Source organism: Rosa chinensis, chromosome 4 (genome assembly GCF_002994745.2).
Source record: "Rosa chinensis cultivar Old Blush chromosome 4, RchiOBHm-V2, whole genome shotgun sequence".
NCBI classification, from domain to species: Eukaryota; Viridiplantae; Streptophyta; class Magnoliopsida; order Rosales; family Rosaceae; genus Rosa; species Rosa chinensis.
The window spans coordinates 6,883,484-6,899,506 of NC_037091.1; the positions used below are offsets into that span (position 1 = coordinate 6,883,484).

The 16,023-nt window shown below is 38.9% G+C and overlaps 1 protein-coding gene across 5 annotated transcripts; it reads left to right on the forward strand.

The window, feature by feature from the left end:
- The first annotated feature begins 1,507 nt into the window (after positions 1-1,507).
- On the forward strand, positions 1,508-5,563 carry LOC112196472 (disease resistance RPP13-like protein 4). 5 transcript variants are annotated; one of them, XM_024336826.2, is made up of 4 exons: positions 1,508-1,841; positions 2,040-2,117; positions 2,318-2,456; positions 2,825-5,563. In XM_024336826.2, the coding sequence occupies exon 4, from the start codon at positions 2,864-2,866 to the stop codon at positions 5,372-5,374; it is 2,511 nt and encodes an 836-aa protein (XP_024192594.1). In that variant the 5' UTR covers positions 1,508-1,841; positions 2,040-2,117; positions 2,318-2,456; positions 2,825-2,863; the 3' UTR covers positions 5,375-5,563. The 5 variants fall into 5 exon arrangements, with proteins under 5 accessions (XP_024192594.1, XP_040374415.1, XP_024192591.1 ...); XM_040518481.1 differs by having other exon boundaries at positions 2,057-2,117; XM_024336823.2 differs by having other exon boundaries at positions 2,040-2,456.
- The last annotated feature ends 10,460 nt before the right edge of the window (positions 5,564-16,023 follow it).

Genomic DNA, 16,023 nt, shown 5'->3' on the forward strand with positions numbered 1-16,023 from the left:
ATGCTTATAATGAATCAAGACCATTAAAAACGCTTAAATCTAATGGCTAATAAAAGGTGTAAAAATATGTGTAAAATAAAGTGTCTCTTGGGAAAAATCTGTGAGTTTGGTTTTTGAGTTTTAATTCATGAGGCTTGATGATAATTTACAGCAAATGAGAACAACTCTCTTACATGTGGATAGCATAGCAGCTAGCCAGCTAGTTTACTTCATCTACATCCAAAAAGAAACCCTAGATGGTTGAAAAGTCGTTTGCTGGTCTACGAACAGACAACATAGAGTCAACTACAGACTACAGTCTACATAGAATCGATTCATATAATTGCACCACATTTTTTTACACTCTTGTGCAAATTATAACACAATAGTGTGTTCTCTTTGTCTGAAACTTTAAAATAATTGAGGTCAATCCATATAATTGAGAAAGATGAGGTGAATGAGTTACTTTTTGAAACATGGCTCCATCTTTGTTTTGTTTTTTTTGGGTTAAAATTGCTTCATCATGAATTCTCCGCACCTAGATTCGTCTTCAGGGAATTTCTTCTCATCTAGATTACACTGCTCACTCGGGTTTCCCTCAAAGAGAATACTCCTCACCCAGCTTTGCTTTGAGGGGATTTCTCCTCACCCAGATTCACCTTGAGGAGATCTTTCCCCACACAGATTTGCTTTTAGAGAATTATTTGTCACCTAGAATCACCTTGAGAGGATTTCTCCTCACCTAGATTCGCCTTGAGATGATTTTGCTTCACCCAAATCTGTTTTCAAATGTTTCACTTCGAGGTATTTTTCTCAAACAGGTTAATTTCCTTATTTATTAGGCTATATCCTGAGTAGAAACCGTTGTTAAAATTTTCCACTTTAATATAAATAATATATGATTCTATGTGAATAATTGAGTTTTTTTTTTTACTTCTATTTTTTTTTTCATTAGATTTTAAAGATATTTTCTTCGGGATATATCCCAAATATCTCGAGGATATTTGACGATATCAGAGAAATTTTGCAGAAACGGTGGAAGATAAGGTAAAATATCGGTCTCTCTAAAAAGAGAGATTGTGGGATATATCAAAAATATTGCAGATATTTCAATCCTATAACTGTATTCCTTTTAAGTGGAACTTGCGTGCATTTTCTTTTTGGACCGAGGGGCATGGCATATATCTCGTGGAAAAATAGTATAGTTCACAGATGATAAAAGCATATGAATCATTCCTGTAACGTTAAATGCAAAAGCATGCAAAAAGGAAAGAAGCTGATGCTGTCTCACGTTAAAAGCAAAAGCAAAAAAGGAAGAAGCTGATGCTGTCTCACGTTAAAAGCAAAAGCACAAAAAGGAAGAAGCTGATGCTGTCTCAGTTATAGAATAAAAGAATTGTTCAATTCAATCAAATAGAAAAGATAAGATTCCATATCATACAACATGATCCGATATGGACGAGGACGTATCTGAAAGCCCAACAAATAAAGAAAACCTCTCTCAATTTTCTTTGCTCTATTAACCACCCTGTGGTCAAGTTGGTAAGAGCCTCCAGGTGTGAAACCTCCACACCCGGGTTCGAATCCCGCAGACGCTTATTGGAGTTAAATCCCAATATATTCTTGGTGGCTAGGGGGAGGAAGCGTTCTAACAACATCCCCTTTGGGCCTATGAAGCCTTTGAGAACACCGTGTGATTGAAAAATAAAAAATAAAATTTCTTTGCTCTATTGCTGCAAATTCTCCATAAAGATTCTCTTGGTATTTTGAGTGCGGTGAGGGGATATCAGCAAAGTACAGTTGAAAGTGTATTTCACATCGGAAGAGATTGCAGCTTGTGTGAAAAAATAACACATTTAGCGGTGAGTCAATTTCAACTCCAAACATCAATATATAAGGAATTCATCCGATCAAAATGAAAATTGAATTAAAGAAGAATAGGATAAACTTGCATGATACTCAGGCGGACCATTTTTGTGTGCGCGCGCCTGTGAAATTCAAGAACCTGCTAAGCGTAGTAACTTCGACAATTTACTGGTTCTCTGTTTGGCTGATTGCAGTTTTATATGAATATCAGGGTTGAGGTCGGATCCTGTGAACAACTTCCAGGGAGAGAATAAGCCTCAGTTAAAGAGTTGGTAAGCTCTACGCCCTTGTTTCACTAAACAATGAATGCTTCTTCTATTTTTTATATGCATACATGGCGGGAATTATTTCAGAGTAAACTGCATAATATTTTATTTTTATTTTTATAAAGAAAACCTCTCTCAATTTTCTGTGCTCTATTGCTGCAAATTCTCCATATAGATTCTCTTGGTATTTTGAGTGTTGAGTGCAGGTGAGTGGATATCAGCAAAGTACAGTTGAAAGTGTATTTCACATCGGAAGAGATTGCAGCTTGTGTGAAAAAATAACACATATAGGTCGGATCCTGTGAACAACTTCCAGGGAGAGAATAAGCCTCAGTTAAAGAGTTAGTAAGCTCTACGCCCTTGTTTCACTAAACAATGAATGCTTCTTCTATTTTTTATATGCATACATGCCGGGAATTATTTCAGAGTAAACTGCATAATATATATATATATATATATATATATATTTTTTTATAAAGCATTGGAATTAGTTGAGGTAGTGCTCTAGATGGCTAGCTTGATGCATATACATATATGCATGGAAACTTAGACAACATCTGTCCATTTCATTATTGGTTCCGATTGTCTCTGAATTACTGTGTGTTTGGAAAATTATTATTTTTGAGGGAAGATGTCAGCATCATCCGGTTGCCCTTTCATTGGACTTATTTTGATTTTGGCTGATAATTTGAAAAAACTTACTGCAATTTCAGAGAAGAAATACATACAAAGACTAGGCGCACATAATCGCGATGTCGTTAGTAGTGGAGGCTATGGTCAAGACTCTAACGGAGCATGTGTTCACAGCTCTAATGAACCAGGCTGAATTTGCACTTGACTTCAGCGGCCAGTTTGAGCAGTTGAAGACAGGGCTTGATCTCACCAAGGCCTTACTTGCAGACACGGAGAGTCTCAACCACAAGAACAACATTGTCAAGGCAGCATTATTTGAGCTGAGAGAAGTCATCTACAAAGCCGACGATGTACTCACTGATTGCTTGGTTAGAGACGAATACAGAAAGGATGGGTCTTGTTCTGGCTCCTTGTTTCACGATTCATTCTTCCTGCATCGTACGGGAAAGAAATTGAAAGATATCAATTTGCGTATGAAGGAGATAGAGCAGACCTTGGGCAAGTTTTTGAGGGCTCCTGATAACATCCATAGAGAAGATGCATACCAAGTTAGGGTGATGGTTTCACAGGACTGGAATCCAACTGAGATAATTGGGTTGGATAGCGATGTGGAGAAGATTAAGGGTTGGCTTTTCGACACTAGCAAGGTACTTTCCCACGTAGGCATTGTGGGAATGGGAGGCTTGGGGAAAACCACCATTGCTCAAAAGATATTTCATGATCTAGAAGTAGTAGGCCACTTTCACAAGCTGATATGGGTGTGTGTTTCGCAATCATTCAGTGCTGATCGGATTATGAGGAGCATCCTAGAAGGTCTAGGAGAAAATGCCTCCGGAGCTGGTGTTACTCAGATTTTGAGCAGAATTCAGCAAGTACTTAAAGATAAGAGCTGTCTGATTGTCATGGATGATGTGTGGAATCAAAAAGATGTTGATTGGTGGACCAACCTCTACTCTGTTATACCCAAACAAAGCAGCTGCATCATCATTACAACTAGAAATGAAGAAGCTGTAATTGGTATGGGAGTTGAAAGCTCACGAATCCACCGTCCCAAGACTCTTAATGATGAGGAAAGCTGGCGCTTGTTCTCCAAGTTTGCATTTCCTGCAAGCAAGGGATTGTGCCCGGAGGAAAGGCTTGAGAAATTAGGAAAAGAACTCTTGAAGAAGTGTGGTGGACTCCCACTCGCAATCAAGACTATAGGATCCTTGTTGGCATCAAAGGTCGACTCCCCTTCTCAGTGGAGACGAGTTCTGGAGAGCTTTCATGCTTTGACAACAGAGGGAAAAACTAGCTCAGTTATGGCCTCTTTGCGATTGAGCTATGATGAACTCCCGCCTGGTCTGAAGCAATGCCTGCTGTGTTTCTCCATCTATCCCGAAGACTATGAGATACGTGCTGATCAGTTAATCCATTGGTGGATTGGAGAAGGCCTCGTGCAAAGCAAGGGCTCAAGAACAGCAGTAGAAGTGGGATATGAGTATCTTGCGGAACTGATAAGCAGATGCTTGGTTGAAATTGTGCAGCAGAGAGGTTTTGATGGGAGAGTCTACAAGTGCAAGATTCATGATATGGTCCGGGAACTGATAATAATGATTGCAGAGGAGGAGGAATTATGCTGCTTTGATGAACAAGGCAGACAGAAATTGACAGCAAATACTAGGTGGTTATGCTTTATTGATGAAATGGAGGAGAAGTCCATGAAAAGTAGTTCAAAGCTCAGGGCATTGTTGATGATGTCAAGCCGCAGATTTGACTTTGAAAGGAATTCTTTGCGATCCCTCAGAATGTTGGATTTATCAAACTGCACTGTGGATGAGCATTGTGTGAAGGATCTCTTCAGCTGGATCAGCTCCCTTAAGCGCTTAGCATCTTTGAACTTAAGTGGGATTCAGGCTCTGAAAGAACTGCCATCTTCAATTCATAAACTCCTCAACCTCCAACTTTTACTTCTAACAGGTTGCAGCAATCTAGAAAAAATACACCCTTCCATCACTAATTTGAAGAAGCTGATTATTTTGGACCTAGGCGGGTGTCCAATCCAATACTTACCTCAGGGATTGGGAAGGCTTTCTTATCTTCAAGAGTTCTCCGGATTCAAGATTGTGAGTCAGCCTAGAATGCCATGTTTCCGGCTTCTTGAGATTAGGGAACTGATCAACCTGAGAGTACTGCGAATACATGTAAGCAGTACCACAGTTATTGCAGACAATGAACTTGATGTCCTCTCTCAGCTTCGAAGGCTCAATGTTCTGGCTATCGACGCAGAAGATTGTAGAAATAACAATGTTTTGGAAATGCTAGAAAGGCTGACCCCTCCTCCAAGCCTCCAAGAGCTGTATCTTAGGAATTACAAGAAGGAAACTCTCCCTAGCTGGGTTAATCCCGGACAGCTTTCAAGATTGCAGTATCTTTGCATCGAGAATGGAGACCTTGTCAAGCTAAGTAGTGGTCAAACCACCTGGAACCTTGAAGGCCTGTGTCTCAAGTACTTGATGAGGCTAGAGGTAGACTGGAAGGACTTGGAGAAGGATATGCCTGTACTCCACTACATGGAGATCAGTCATTGTTACAACTTGAAGGATTTCCCATGTTCAGTTATGGAACCAGGGGTCTGGAGAAAGAATTAAGGTTGGGGTATTGATGGCTTTGAGATGACTCTGGCAGTCTGGCTACAACCCGGAGATATGCAATTAATCAAAACTTATATACAATTGGAGGGCATACTACTGGTTTCTTCTTGTTGTGGTAGCAGTATTTTTATTGTCTTTTTTAAGAGAGAGTAGAAGTGGTTTGAAATGAATTTTTCATATTGTTTATGTGTGATGTTATCGTTATACTTTGAAGTGGTCTGAAGCATGTACTATTATGCAGATGTAAACTTATCTATTCCGTCAGTGATTGTGTACTGGCGACATGCATTCTCAATTACGCTCTCCTTATTGGTAGTATATATGGGATCCACCAAACACATCTAAAATTTATATGCTGTGTTCAGTGGAAGTTATATGATCGATATACCCTCTTCGAAATCTATGGCATATTGAGAAGAGGCAGAAAAATCTGTTAAAGAGCAGTCATTGGTTCAAACAATAAAAGTGATTTCACTATAAAAAAAATTAAAAACAAAAAAAAAACAAAAATAAATAAATAAATAAAAACTCTACATACATATGTAATCTTTAATGGCTGAGAGTTAAGAATTTACCATTCATTGGTTAATTTGATTATTGCTGGCTTCTAAAAATATATCTAATTTTGCAGTAAGCTTCTTTTCCTTTTCTTTTTTCTCAAGATTTTGCCTACTTATTTACCAAGAAAAAAAAAAATACCTGTCTAGTTACACCAAGATTCAGTGCTTTTTTTTCTTTTCTTTTTTTCAAAGGCTTGGATAGGTGAGGAAGAGATCCTTCCTATCCTCTTAGGGCACGTTTACTTACTTGAAAGGAAAAGGAATGATTACGGGGTAAAAACATTCCTGCGTTTACTAACACATACAGGAATCGGAATGATTCCTGTGTTTACTAACACATGAAAGAATCGGAATGGATGTAGGTCCCACCTCCTTATCAGGAATCGATTCCTGAATACTCAGGAATTCGATTACGAAGGGGGGAGATGGGTTTAGGAATCATTCCTCCGGAATCAATACCGATTCCTTTTTTCTCCCATTCCACTTGTCTCCAATTCATGATTATTTTCCATTCCAAATAAGTAAACATGCCATTAAATTAAGAAAAGGAAAACAAGAGTACAAAGGAGGGGCTCCCAAATAAATCAGAAGAAGGAAACATGAAACTAACGAAAACGAAAGTTCAGAAGACCCAAGTGGTCTCTGTTACAATGTGCAAGTATAAAGGGTGGAGCAGAATCCCACCAAATCAATCTTGTAGAAGCAGTACCAAAATTCTCTAATGCATCAGCAACTTGGATTACCTTCTCGAAATATGTGAGGTGAGCGGAAATTCATTTGAGAAATACGATACAAGCAATTGCATCATTCAATGCAAAACATCCAAAGAACTAAATGAGGACTGCGAAGAAAGTCAAGGATAAGAGAGGAATCCACTTCCAACCAAATATGCTTCCAGTCTCTAACCCAAGCTAGTTCAATGGCCTTGATGACCGCCATCACTTCCGCTGCAACTGAGCTAGGAATTTCAAGATTAGCAGAGAAATGTACAATACTAGAGTCTAGAGGTATGGTTGAAGAGTTGAGATTTGGCTGTTAGGTATTAACTGGGGTTGAAAATGCTAGATTTGGGAGCTTAGGTGCACAGAGATCCAAAACTAACTAAGTAAGATATATACGGTTAAATCTTAAAACATTTAGCCCTAAGAGTATGAATGAGCTATTACATATGACAAGCATGTAATGCTGTGCGGTAGGACATTATTCTGTGTTTTCAATGATCAACGTTAGTGAGAAGAAGTTGGCGGAAAGAGATATGAGCAGATCAGAGCAATGCAAAAACCATAGGGAAAACTACATTTAGATGCAAAGAATGATGCCTATGTTTCTCTGTGTCCAGAGAAGAATGGAATTATAGTACAGTTGCTGATGAAAGCGGCATGGTGCACTTTCTAGCTTAAGAGTAATAATCATCTTGAATGGTGAATGAAAACAAAGAAAGACGGATCCAATAATTTGAAGATCAAGAGGAAAAGAGTGAGCACCCTCATAATTCACGGTGCTAGGCAGTGGACCTACTTCTTTCTTGGCCGTCACGACAAGCCGATACTTAACCCCCAAATACTTGTTTTGGGATTGGTTGTTATACTCCGACACCGCCAAGTCTGCAATGGCTTTCATGTCAAAGGGGATTTGGGGGACCACCATCTTGGTGGTGGTGGTGGTGGTATTCGATCATGCCTAGGGGATGTAAAATCCCAAAATGTCAGGTTTGGGCTTGACGCATTCTAGTCCAATAGGCAGTGGGGGTTCTGTACCTTTGTTCAATGGCAAAGTTTACTCTGGGGTTGTGAGTCACTATTCTATGGCCCCGTGGCAATAAGGTAGTGGTTCGAACCCATTAATAGAATTTAGACACTTCATTGTGGTTCGATATAGAGGGTAAAAAAAAAAACTTCGGCCTTATTTTAACACCTACAAAACGTAGATAATACATCAAATTATGTCATTTATGATGTATGTTGCTTTTGAAAAATTAAGTAAACAATGAAGTATGGATTTTGTTTCTCTCCCTGTACTTTTTCGTTGGCTTTCACGATTGTACAAACTCAGTCGTTTTGGATTCCCTAGCAAAAGAGAAAATTAGATATAAACCCAAAAATTCAATTTTCTATTAGAAAAAACCCATACATATTTTTCTTTTAATTTACACCCAAATCACATTAATAAACCTTCTATATAGAGTGATTCATAAAAAAATATAAAAAAATAAATGAAAATAAAACCTTCCATATAGACTGTATGCCTATAATCAATATTTTTCCTTATTTTCATATATATATATATATATATATATATATATATATATATATCTAATTTGCTGTTTTACATGTCTAATGTACCTACTAAATATGTATATATAGGTAGGGCTTAAATAATAGAAACGTTCAAGCTTAATAGAGATCGACACGTAATGATATATAGCACAATCAAAGGTATAACATTTTTGTTTACACAATCCTCGGTATAATATAATAGAAAACCTACCAAAGATGTATGATACAAAAAATAATAATAAATTCTAATACAAAGATGTTATACAAAACCTATTAACATTTAGGCTGTAATCGAATGTACAAACCAAAAACTAAGCCTCCTATATGTTAGATACATACCTACCCTCTCAACCCTAGTCTACTTCTAGAACGGCCGGCGGCGGGAGTCCTTCCCTTCTCCGACCTTATGCAGCGGCAAGTATCAGTCTCCCCTTTACGTCATCTGTTGATGACACTCAGAAGCCGACCATGTGCGGCGACCACTCAACTCAGGCCTAGTTCACTCATCATCTCTTGCCAGAAGGAAATAGGTGATGTGAGAGAGATGGATCGATGCTTCGGTCCGATCAGATTTAATGGTGATTGGGTGGAGAAATGGCCATGGTGGATCAGGCCGAGGCGAGGACGGCTCAAATCTGGGTTGTATGCAGTCGGGAAGGACCAGAATATACAGTCTCGAAGCCAAGAGATGAGAGGGTGCGACCTTTGGACCGGGATCAAAGCGACCACACTCCGATTGATGGAGGCGCCGACCTTTGCACCCCAACTTATGGAAGCGGCAGAGATAGCAGTCGTGCACCATGAAAAGAATTAGACTTTGGAGCAGGCAAAACTCGGCTGTAGGATGATCGGATCTGAGGCGATGACGGTGACTGGCTCTGCTGCCTGGATTGGCAATGGGGTGGTCTCAGCGACGGCTAGCGTGCTTGGCAGAGGAGCGGCAAGTGGGGTGCCCAAATCAGTTCGGGGGCCCAAATGGATTGGGTGGCCCAAGTCAGTATGGGTGGCCCAAGTCAGTATGGGTATCTAAATCATTTCAGAAGCCCAAAAGTGTGTGGTGGCCCAAATCAGTTTTGAGGTTAAAATCAAATGGGTCTGGAAGGTTCCAACTTGCTCTGAGTTCTTGGTGGAATTGGGCTATTTTGGTGGACCATGCTAATAAGCTCTATCTCTTAAGGGTTTCGTATTTGGGATCCCGGAGGATCACTACCTTGTTGCTGGAGGCTTGAGATAAGGGCAAAGGAAAGCCTTAGGTTTTCCTGGTCTTCTTGTCTATTACTAGAAAGTCGGTCTTCTACTACTTTCAGCTTGGTTTTCTCTAGTTGTATACCAATTGAGGTCTCTAGGCGACAAGGTTTACCATTCAAAGAGAGGTTAGTAGTGAGTATTTATTTTCTTGTAGCTAGGCTCAACAAGTGAGCGGATGTGTTAACAGTGAGGGTCACATATCCTTTGCTCGGTAGCTTGTGTCATTTATGAGTTTGGTATGAGACAGCATCTGATGTATGTGCCTTCTGGCCATGGATAAATTAATGAAATTATCTATTTCCTCAAAAAAAAAATGTTAGATACATACCTGAAATCAAATTATCTAGGAAAAAAAAAAAGTATTCTGATGATTAGATACATTTTCAGTACATACCTTACAAATAGAAATGGTTATTAACCTAAGTTTGCTTTCCATTCAAGTGTTTATATGAAAAGTATAACATACCTTTTATATAGAAAAAACATACTGTTGGATCAAAACTCATATACATATTTGTCCCCTAAAACATGGAAATTACTTGTTCTAAAGTCCAAATTTAATGTTGACTAATCCAATTTCATTATTTCCCTAATCTTATATTTTTGCTTAACCTTTGTGTTTATTTATATATATTTATTATATTTTCCTTATCATGCTAGGAAATGATGGAGAAGAATGAAAATGCACTAAAAAGTCAACCTTAGAACATTTTTTTACTCCGGCTAGGAGAAAGTGTGCTAGACAAGGAAGAAGGAGCGGCCGCCTGAACAAATGCACTTCAAATGAGCTAAAACTCTGCAGATCAATTCTGGACATCCTAAGAAATATTTCTTATGAAGAGTACAAGAGCCAGATAGAAGTGGAAGGCCTTCAAAAAATCAGTCCAATTTTCTACAGAAGCAAAACTGGAAAACTGGACCTGTAAGGAGTTTAGTAGCATTTCCGGCCCAACCACTATTCTAAAAGCCCTGAAATTCTAGAAGGATGATCTACACTCATAAAGGAACATTTTTTATGAAGAAGTCACGAGCAAAATCTGAACAATTGGTGGAGAAATAATTGAAGGAATAAAGGGGCAGAAACTGACCTAAAACCAGCTCAATATTCACATGTTCATGTTTCCTACCCACATGAAGAAAGCTAGATGCTTTTCTCTTTTTCCTTGGATATATTTTTCTACTCCATTCCCTTTAATAGACTTCCATGTTTCTGCACCTTCATGCTTTGCTTTCATTTCATCATTACCCCATCTTTTACTTATTTTACAAACTACTCCCATACTCCACTTTCATTATTTTTCTTTCTCTCATCATTTCACTCTTCTTTTTTTTCCCTATTTAAACACATTCTCCTCTCACTCTCAAGAACCAATTCCTTCATCCCATTACATCTGATTTCTCTCTTCATCTCCTTCACAAAACCTCCATCTCCTAGACCTGTAAATGGACCGGATTTTGATCCGGACCCGCTCCAGATCCGTAGCTATTAAACGCGTTTGGATCGAACATTTTGATCCGTTGATCCGTTAATAATCCGAATCCGTTAACCCGTTTAATAAACGGATCGGATTTGGATTTAGGTCGATCCGATCCGTTAATGATCCGACCCGTTTCAGTGATAAAAAAATATTATTTTTTATTAATATATTTTTTTTTTTAAATATAAAATATAAAATATTAAAGATTTCTAATATTATTTTTTTGCAGAAATCTAAGAGGCAGTCTTCGTAATTTTATTTTTGATAATGTAATTTTATTTTTGGTGATACTCTTCATGTAGATCATGTTATTTTAATATTTTATTAATATCTTATGAGATATTATGATATAAATTTAATATTACTATTTAAAATTTAAAAATATTTGAAATTATAAACGGATCGGATTAGCGGATCGGGTATCCGTTAATCCGACGGATACGGATTTGGATCGAGGTATCAATGATCCGCCGGGTTAACGGAGCGGGTTTGGATCGAATTGTTTTTTTAGTAAACGGATTTGGATTTAGGTCGATCCGATCCGAACCCGGTCCATTTACAGGCCTACCATCTCCACCTCCCAAAATCCAAACCCACAATTCCCAATCTACTCCATCATCACCACCACAACTACCATCTTCCACCACCATAAACTTCATCACCACCACTCAAAGTTAGCCAAAGGAGCATCATATCTTCATCACCATTTCATTCATCATCACCATCAAGAAGTTCATATCCATCCATTCCACCATCAAGGAGGATTCAAGGAGCATTAAAGGAGAAAAATGAAGGAGAAGCTACCCATTGATTTGTCAAGCTTCAACTAGTTCTTTCTTCCCTTAACTCTTTAATTTACCTTGATTTACTTTATAGATTTGATGCCAATTTGTATGATTATGAGTGAGTAGTTACTTTTTTGAGGCTAGGGTTGAAAGCAGTAGCCAAACTTGTATGAATTGATGTTTTAATTGACAGTTGTTGTTATTTGTGATTTTCATCTTCATATGCTAATTCAAGAAGTGAATGCATTCATTCAAACTTAACTATTTTGAATGTGTTGTGTTTGTCATCTCATGAAAAAATGTTTAGGGAGTAGTTAACCTTGAACATTAATAGCATGATAGCATCCTCTATGTGCATGTGAGGGTAGTGAGTTAAAATCACCTAGATCTAGGATTGGTTTGCTTGCTTGATTATCTAAACTCAAATCTTTATGCATCTAGGAGCAAGGAATTGATACTTATCCGGTAATATAACTTGTTCTTGGGTAGTTAGTTTCACACTTATCCGGTGGAAATTGATAAAATAAAAGGAGTTTAAGCCTTTGTAGTCTTATCCGGATGCAAAGAGGGTAATTGCAAATTAGAATAGTATCACTTGTATTTGAACTTCAATACTTGCAAGGGAGGTTAGTGGTAGACAATCCAACCCCTAACTTCATCTATTATATTACTAGTTTAGTTTAGAGTAATTTAGTTTACATTTGAGCATTTAATTTAATTTGGTTCACTACTCTATCCAACAAACAATTTCACTATCACCACAATGCACATACTCACCATGAGCCTAGATTTCCTTGTGAATTTAGGTTTGTGATTGTACATTTGTATATTCTAGCTCTCCTTATGTTAACACCCTAGCTAGTGAAAGGAATCCAATCCTCGTGGGTTCGACAACCTTTCTTAAATCCCTATACTATTACTTGTACCCCTTATACTTGAGGGTGGCTATTTGGCTAGCACATACCACAAAAAATCATATATAAACTTCGATCTAGATATTAATTACCAGAGCTTCAATCAAAGGTTTAGTTCAATCAAAGGTTTGTTGAGGACTCCACCCACTTGTTTGTGTCTTGTTCCTTTGCTCAACAGGTATGGCAATGGCTGGCATGTTGCTTTGGTTGCTCCTTGCCATCTCATGGTACAATTATTGATTTATGGAATAACATCAAAGGTAAAACATTCTCACCTCAATTGAAGAATCTTTGGATAGCTGGCTGTCTTTATGCACACATGACAATTTGGAAAGCGCGAAACAAGCTTCACTTTAACAATAAGATTCCTTCTTTACTACGTGTTTTTTTCTCCATTAAAGCATGGCTTCGATTTATCGCACCCCATACACCAGGACACACAGTTGGTCTGTTGGATTCTCAGTTGCCTGTGGGTTTGGGTATTCAACCGATTTCACGAAGACGAGTAGCTCTTCGCTTGGTTCTTTGGCATCCACCAATTACTCCATGAATCAAACTCAACACAGACGGCTTAGCTAAGGGTAACCTTGGACTAGCTGCATGTGGTGGAGTTTTTAGGGATGAGCATGGTCGTTATCTTGGTGGATTTTGTCAAGGACTTGGTCATCAGACAGCTTTTTTCGCTGAACTAATGGGTGTCATTATTGGAATTGAATTTGCTTTTTGTTTTGGATGGAATAACATATGGCTTGAAATTGACTCCACTAGTGTTCTTGCTTGCATTGTCTCTTCTTCATTTGTCCCTCCTTGGCCTTTACAGATTGCTTGGTTGACTTGTTTAGCCCGTATTCGCTCGTTGACCTTTCATTGCTCTCATGTGCTCTGCGAATGGAATACTGTTGTTGATAGGTTGACAAACATGGGTTTGGCATCCACTGCCTTAGTTTGGTACACCACCGCACCATCTACTCTATCTCCTTTCTTGCTTAGGGATGATATGGGCATTCCTTATCAGCGTAATGCTTGATTGGATTTGTACTTTATTTGTTTCTCTTCTATTCCGGGGTAAGGTTTATGGCCCCCCCCCCCCCTTTCTCTTCTTTGTATTTTTTTATTATTATTTATTAATAAAATATGAATAGGGGATGGGCGGTGGGTTCCCAGAGTGTGGCAGACCCTTCTTCTTCGGGATTGAGGGTTGGACTTGCTCCCTACATCGTCTGCTTCCGAGGAACTAATATCGTCTAATCCTTTATTTGATTAAAAAAAAAAAAGCTTTAGTTCATCAAGTGTATTTTATTTAGAGCTTGTAGCATATTAAGAAATTTTTTGACAAAAACATGAAGAAGAATAAAATAGGAAGACATGCAGGAAATTATTAGGATTGAGATGATGATGTGGCACATGCCACCTCATTTGGTATAGGTTTTTTGTAGGGCTGGGCGTTTTGACCCGAAAACCCGAAAAACCGGCCTGGACCGGCCCAGACCGCCGGATTCGGGCCGGGCTTTAAGGAAAAAAAACACAAAAATTTGAGGCCCGGACCGTTTAAGAATAAAACGGGCCCGTCCCGGGCCTGAGAATACAGCACCATGAAAGCCCGGATAAAAGCCCGAATATGTTATATATGTCATTATGCCACATGCCTTTCTCTTATAGGCTCCACGTTGAGCCTTCTTTCAATTAATAAATATTTTTTATATTTTTTTTTAGTCTTCCTCCTCTCTCCACGTTCCCTCTTTTCCTCCCCCTCTCTCCACACGTCCTCTCCTTCAATTAATAAATATATTTTTATTAGTCTCCTCCTCTCTCCACGTTGGGCCCTTCTCTCTTTTCCTCCTCTCTCCACACGTTTTCTCCTCCAGATTTTCTTCCTTCTTTCTTCTTCTCTTCAATTCTTCTCTTCCCAGATATACCCGCCTCCGGCAACCCACATATATCAACACCATCATGACCCACTTATTCTCCCTCTCGCTTCCTCAGCCCCGTCTCCTTCAACGAGGTTCGTCAACTATGCCTTTCTCCAGAGCACGGCTAGTCGGCTACTGTTGCCACTACAGCGACAACCTCAACCAGTCGACCTCCTCAAATTCCTCCATCTAAACCACGACGAATGTGTTTTTGGCCGGATTTCTTCGTCAAATTCCTCGATCTCCTCAAATTCTTCAAGTTCCTTCATCGGTTGATCTGTTTCTAACCGGATCGGTGGTGGATCTTCACCGGATTTTTCAAATCTTGAGATGGTGCAAAAGGCCCGAAAACCCGAGAAACCCGGCCTGGAAAACATCGGTCCAGGCTCTCTCCGGTCCCGACTGCCGGAAAACTTCATCTGAGACCGACCCGAAAACTTCGGGCTCGGTCCCGGGCTCAGCATATTGACCCTCGAGCTGGGACCGTGCCCAGGCCTAGTTTTTTGTATAACATTTTGGGATCTGAAGCATTTTCCTTTTATTTTCTACGTCACTTAATGAGAATTTATTTATGTAATCAACCTAATCAACAGAGTTGGGTGTATATTAAAAAAAAATATTGGATGGGTTTAATCTAATAGGTGTAATCAAATTTGGGTCTAAAATGAAATGCCCCTTAGCAGAAATTCAAATTTTGAACTCATAAGCATTGATGATAATAACATCCAATTTGATAAGACAAACGACTAAAGGCCAAAAAATCAATATCATACAGGTTTGATACACTAGTTAGGAGGCAATAGTCTCCCAAAGTCCAAAAACTGGGAGCAAAATAGAGAGAGAGATTGCTGCGTTTCGTTTGAAATTTTCTAGGGTCTACTTTCAGAAATCTGTTCTGTTTCATCTTCCCCTTGGATAAAATTGGATGATGTGGATGCTCTCGAGGTCACTTCTAGAGAAGCAGAGGAATCAACTTGAGCAACGTGACTATCATTCAGGGCAGGGGGACAAATCTCCTCAATTTTTTTTGTCACCAACAAGAAACTCACTACTTCAGACATAGTAGGCCTCAGAGTTGGGATATACCGGTGCACTTTACTGCTAAATTGAAGATGATGATGGCTTGTTTTTTGCATCATACTTGGTAGACAAGGTTTTGTCAACCAAGTCCACCACCCTTCCTTTTCACTGTAAATCATAAGCCTGCATTTCCACACATACACAACATACGTCGTGTTAAATGAGATTGCAGCATAGTTTGGACAAACAAGTTGAATAAAAGAATGGCAATGCCAATTTTGCTTACCGTGTCTAAAAGAAATTCACTTTCCTGGCTATCTCGCCTGTGTCCTGCATTTGTTCTTCCACTAATTAACAGTTTCAAGTATAACCACCCCAAAATTGTAGATATCAGCTTTAGATGTCACAATTCCTCGAACATACTCAGGTGCCATATATGGCCTGTAGGAAACAAG

Coding starts and splice junctions, on each gene's coding strand:
- LOC112196472 (XM_024336823.2), top strand. CDS start 2,864: ATGTCGTTAGTAGTGGAGGCTATGGTCAAGACTCTAACGGAGCATGTG.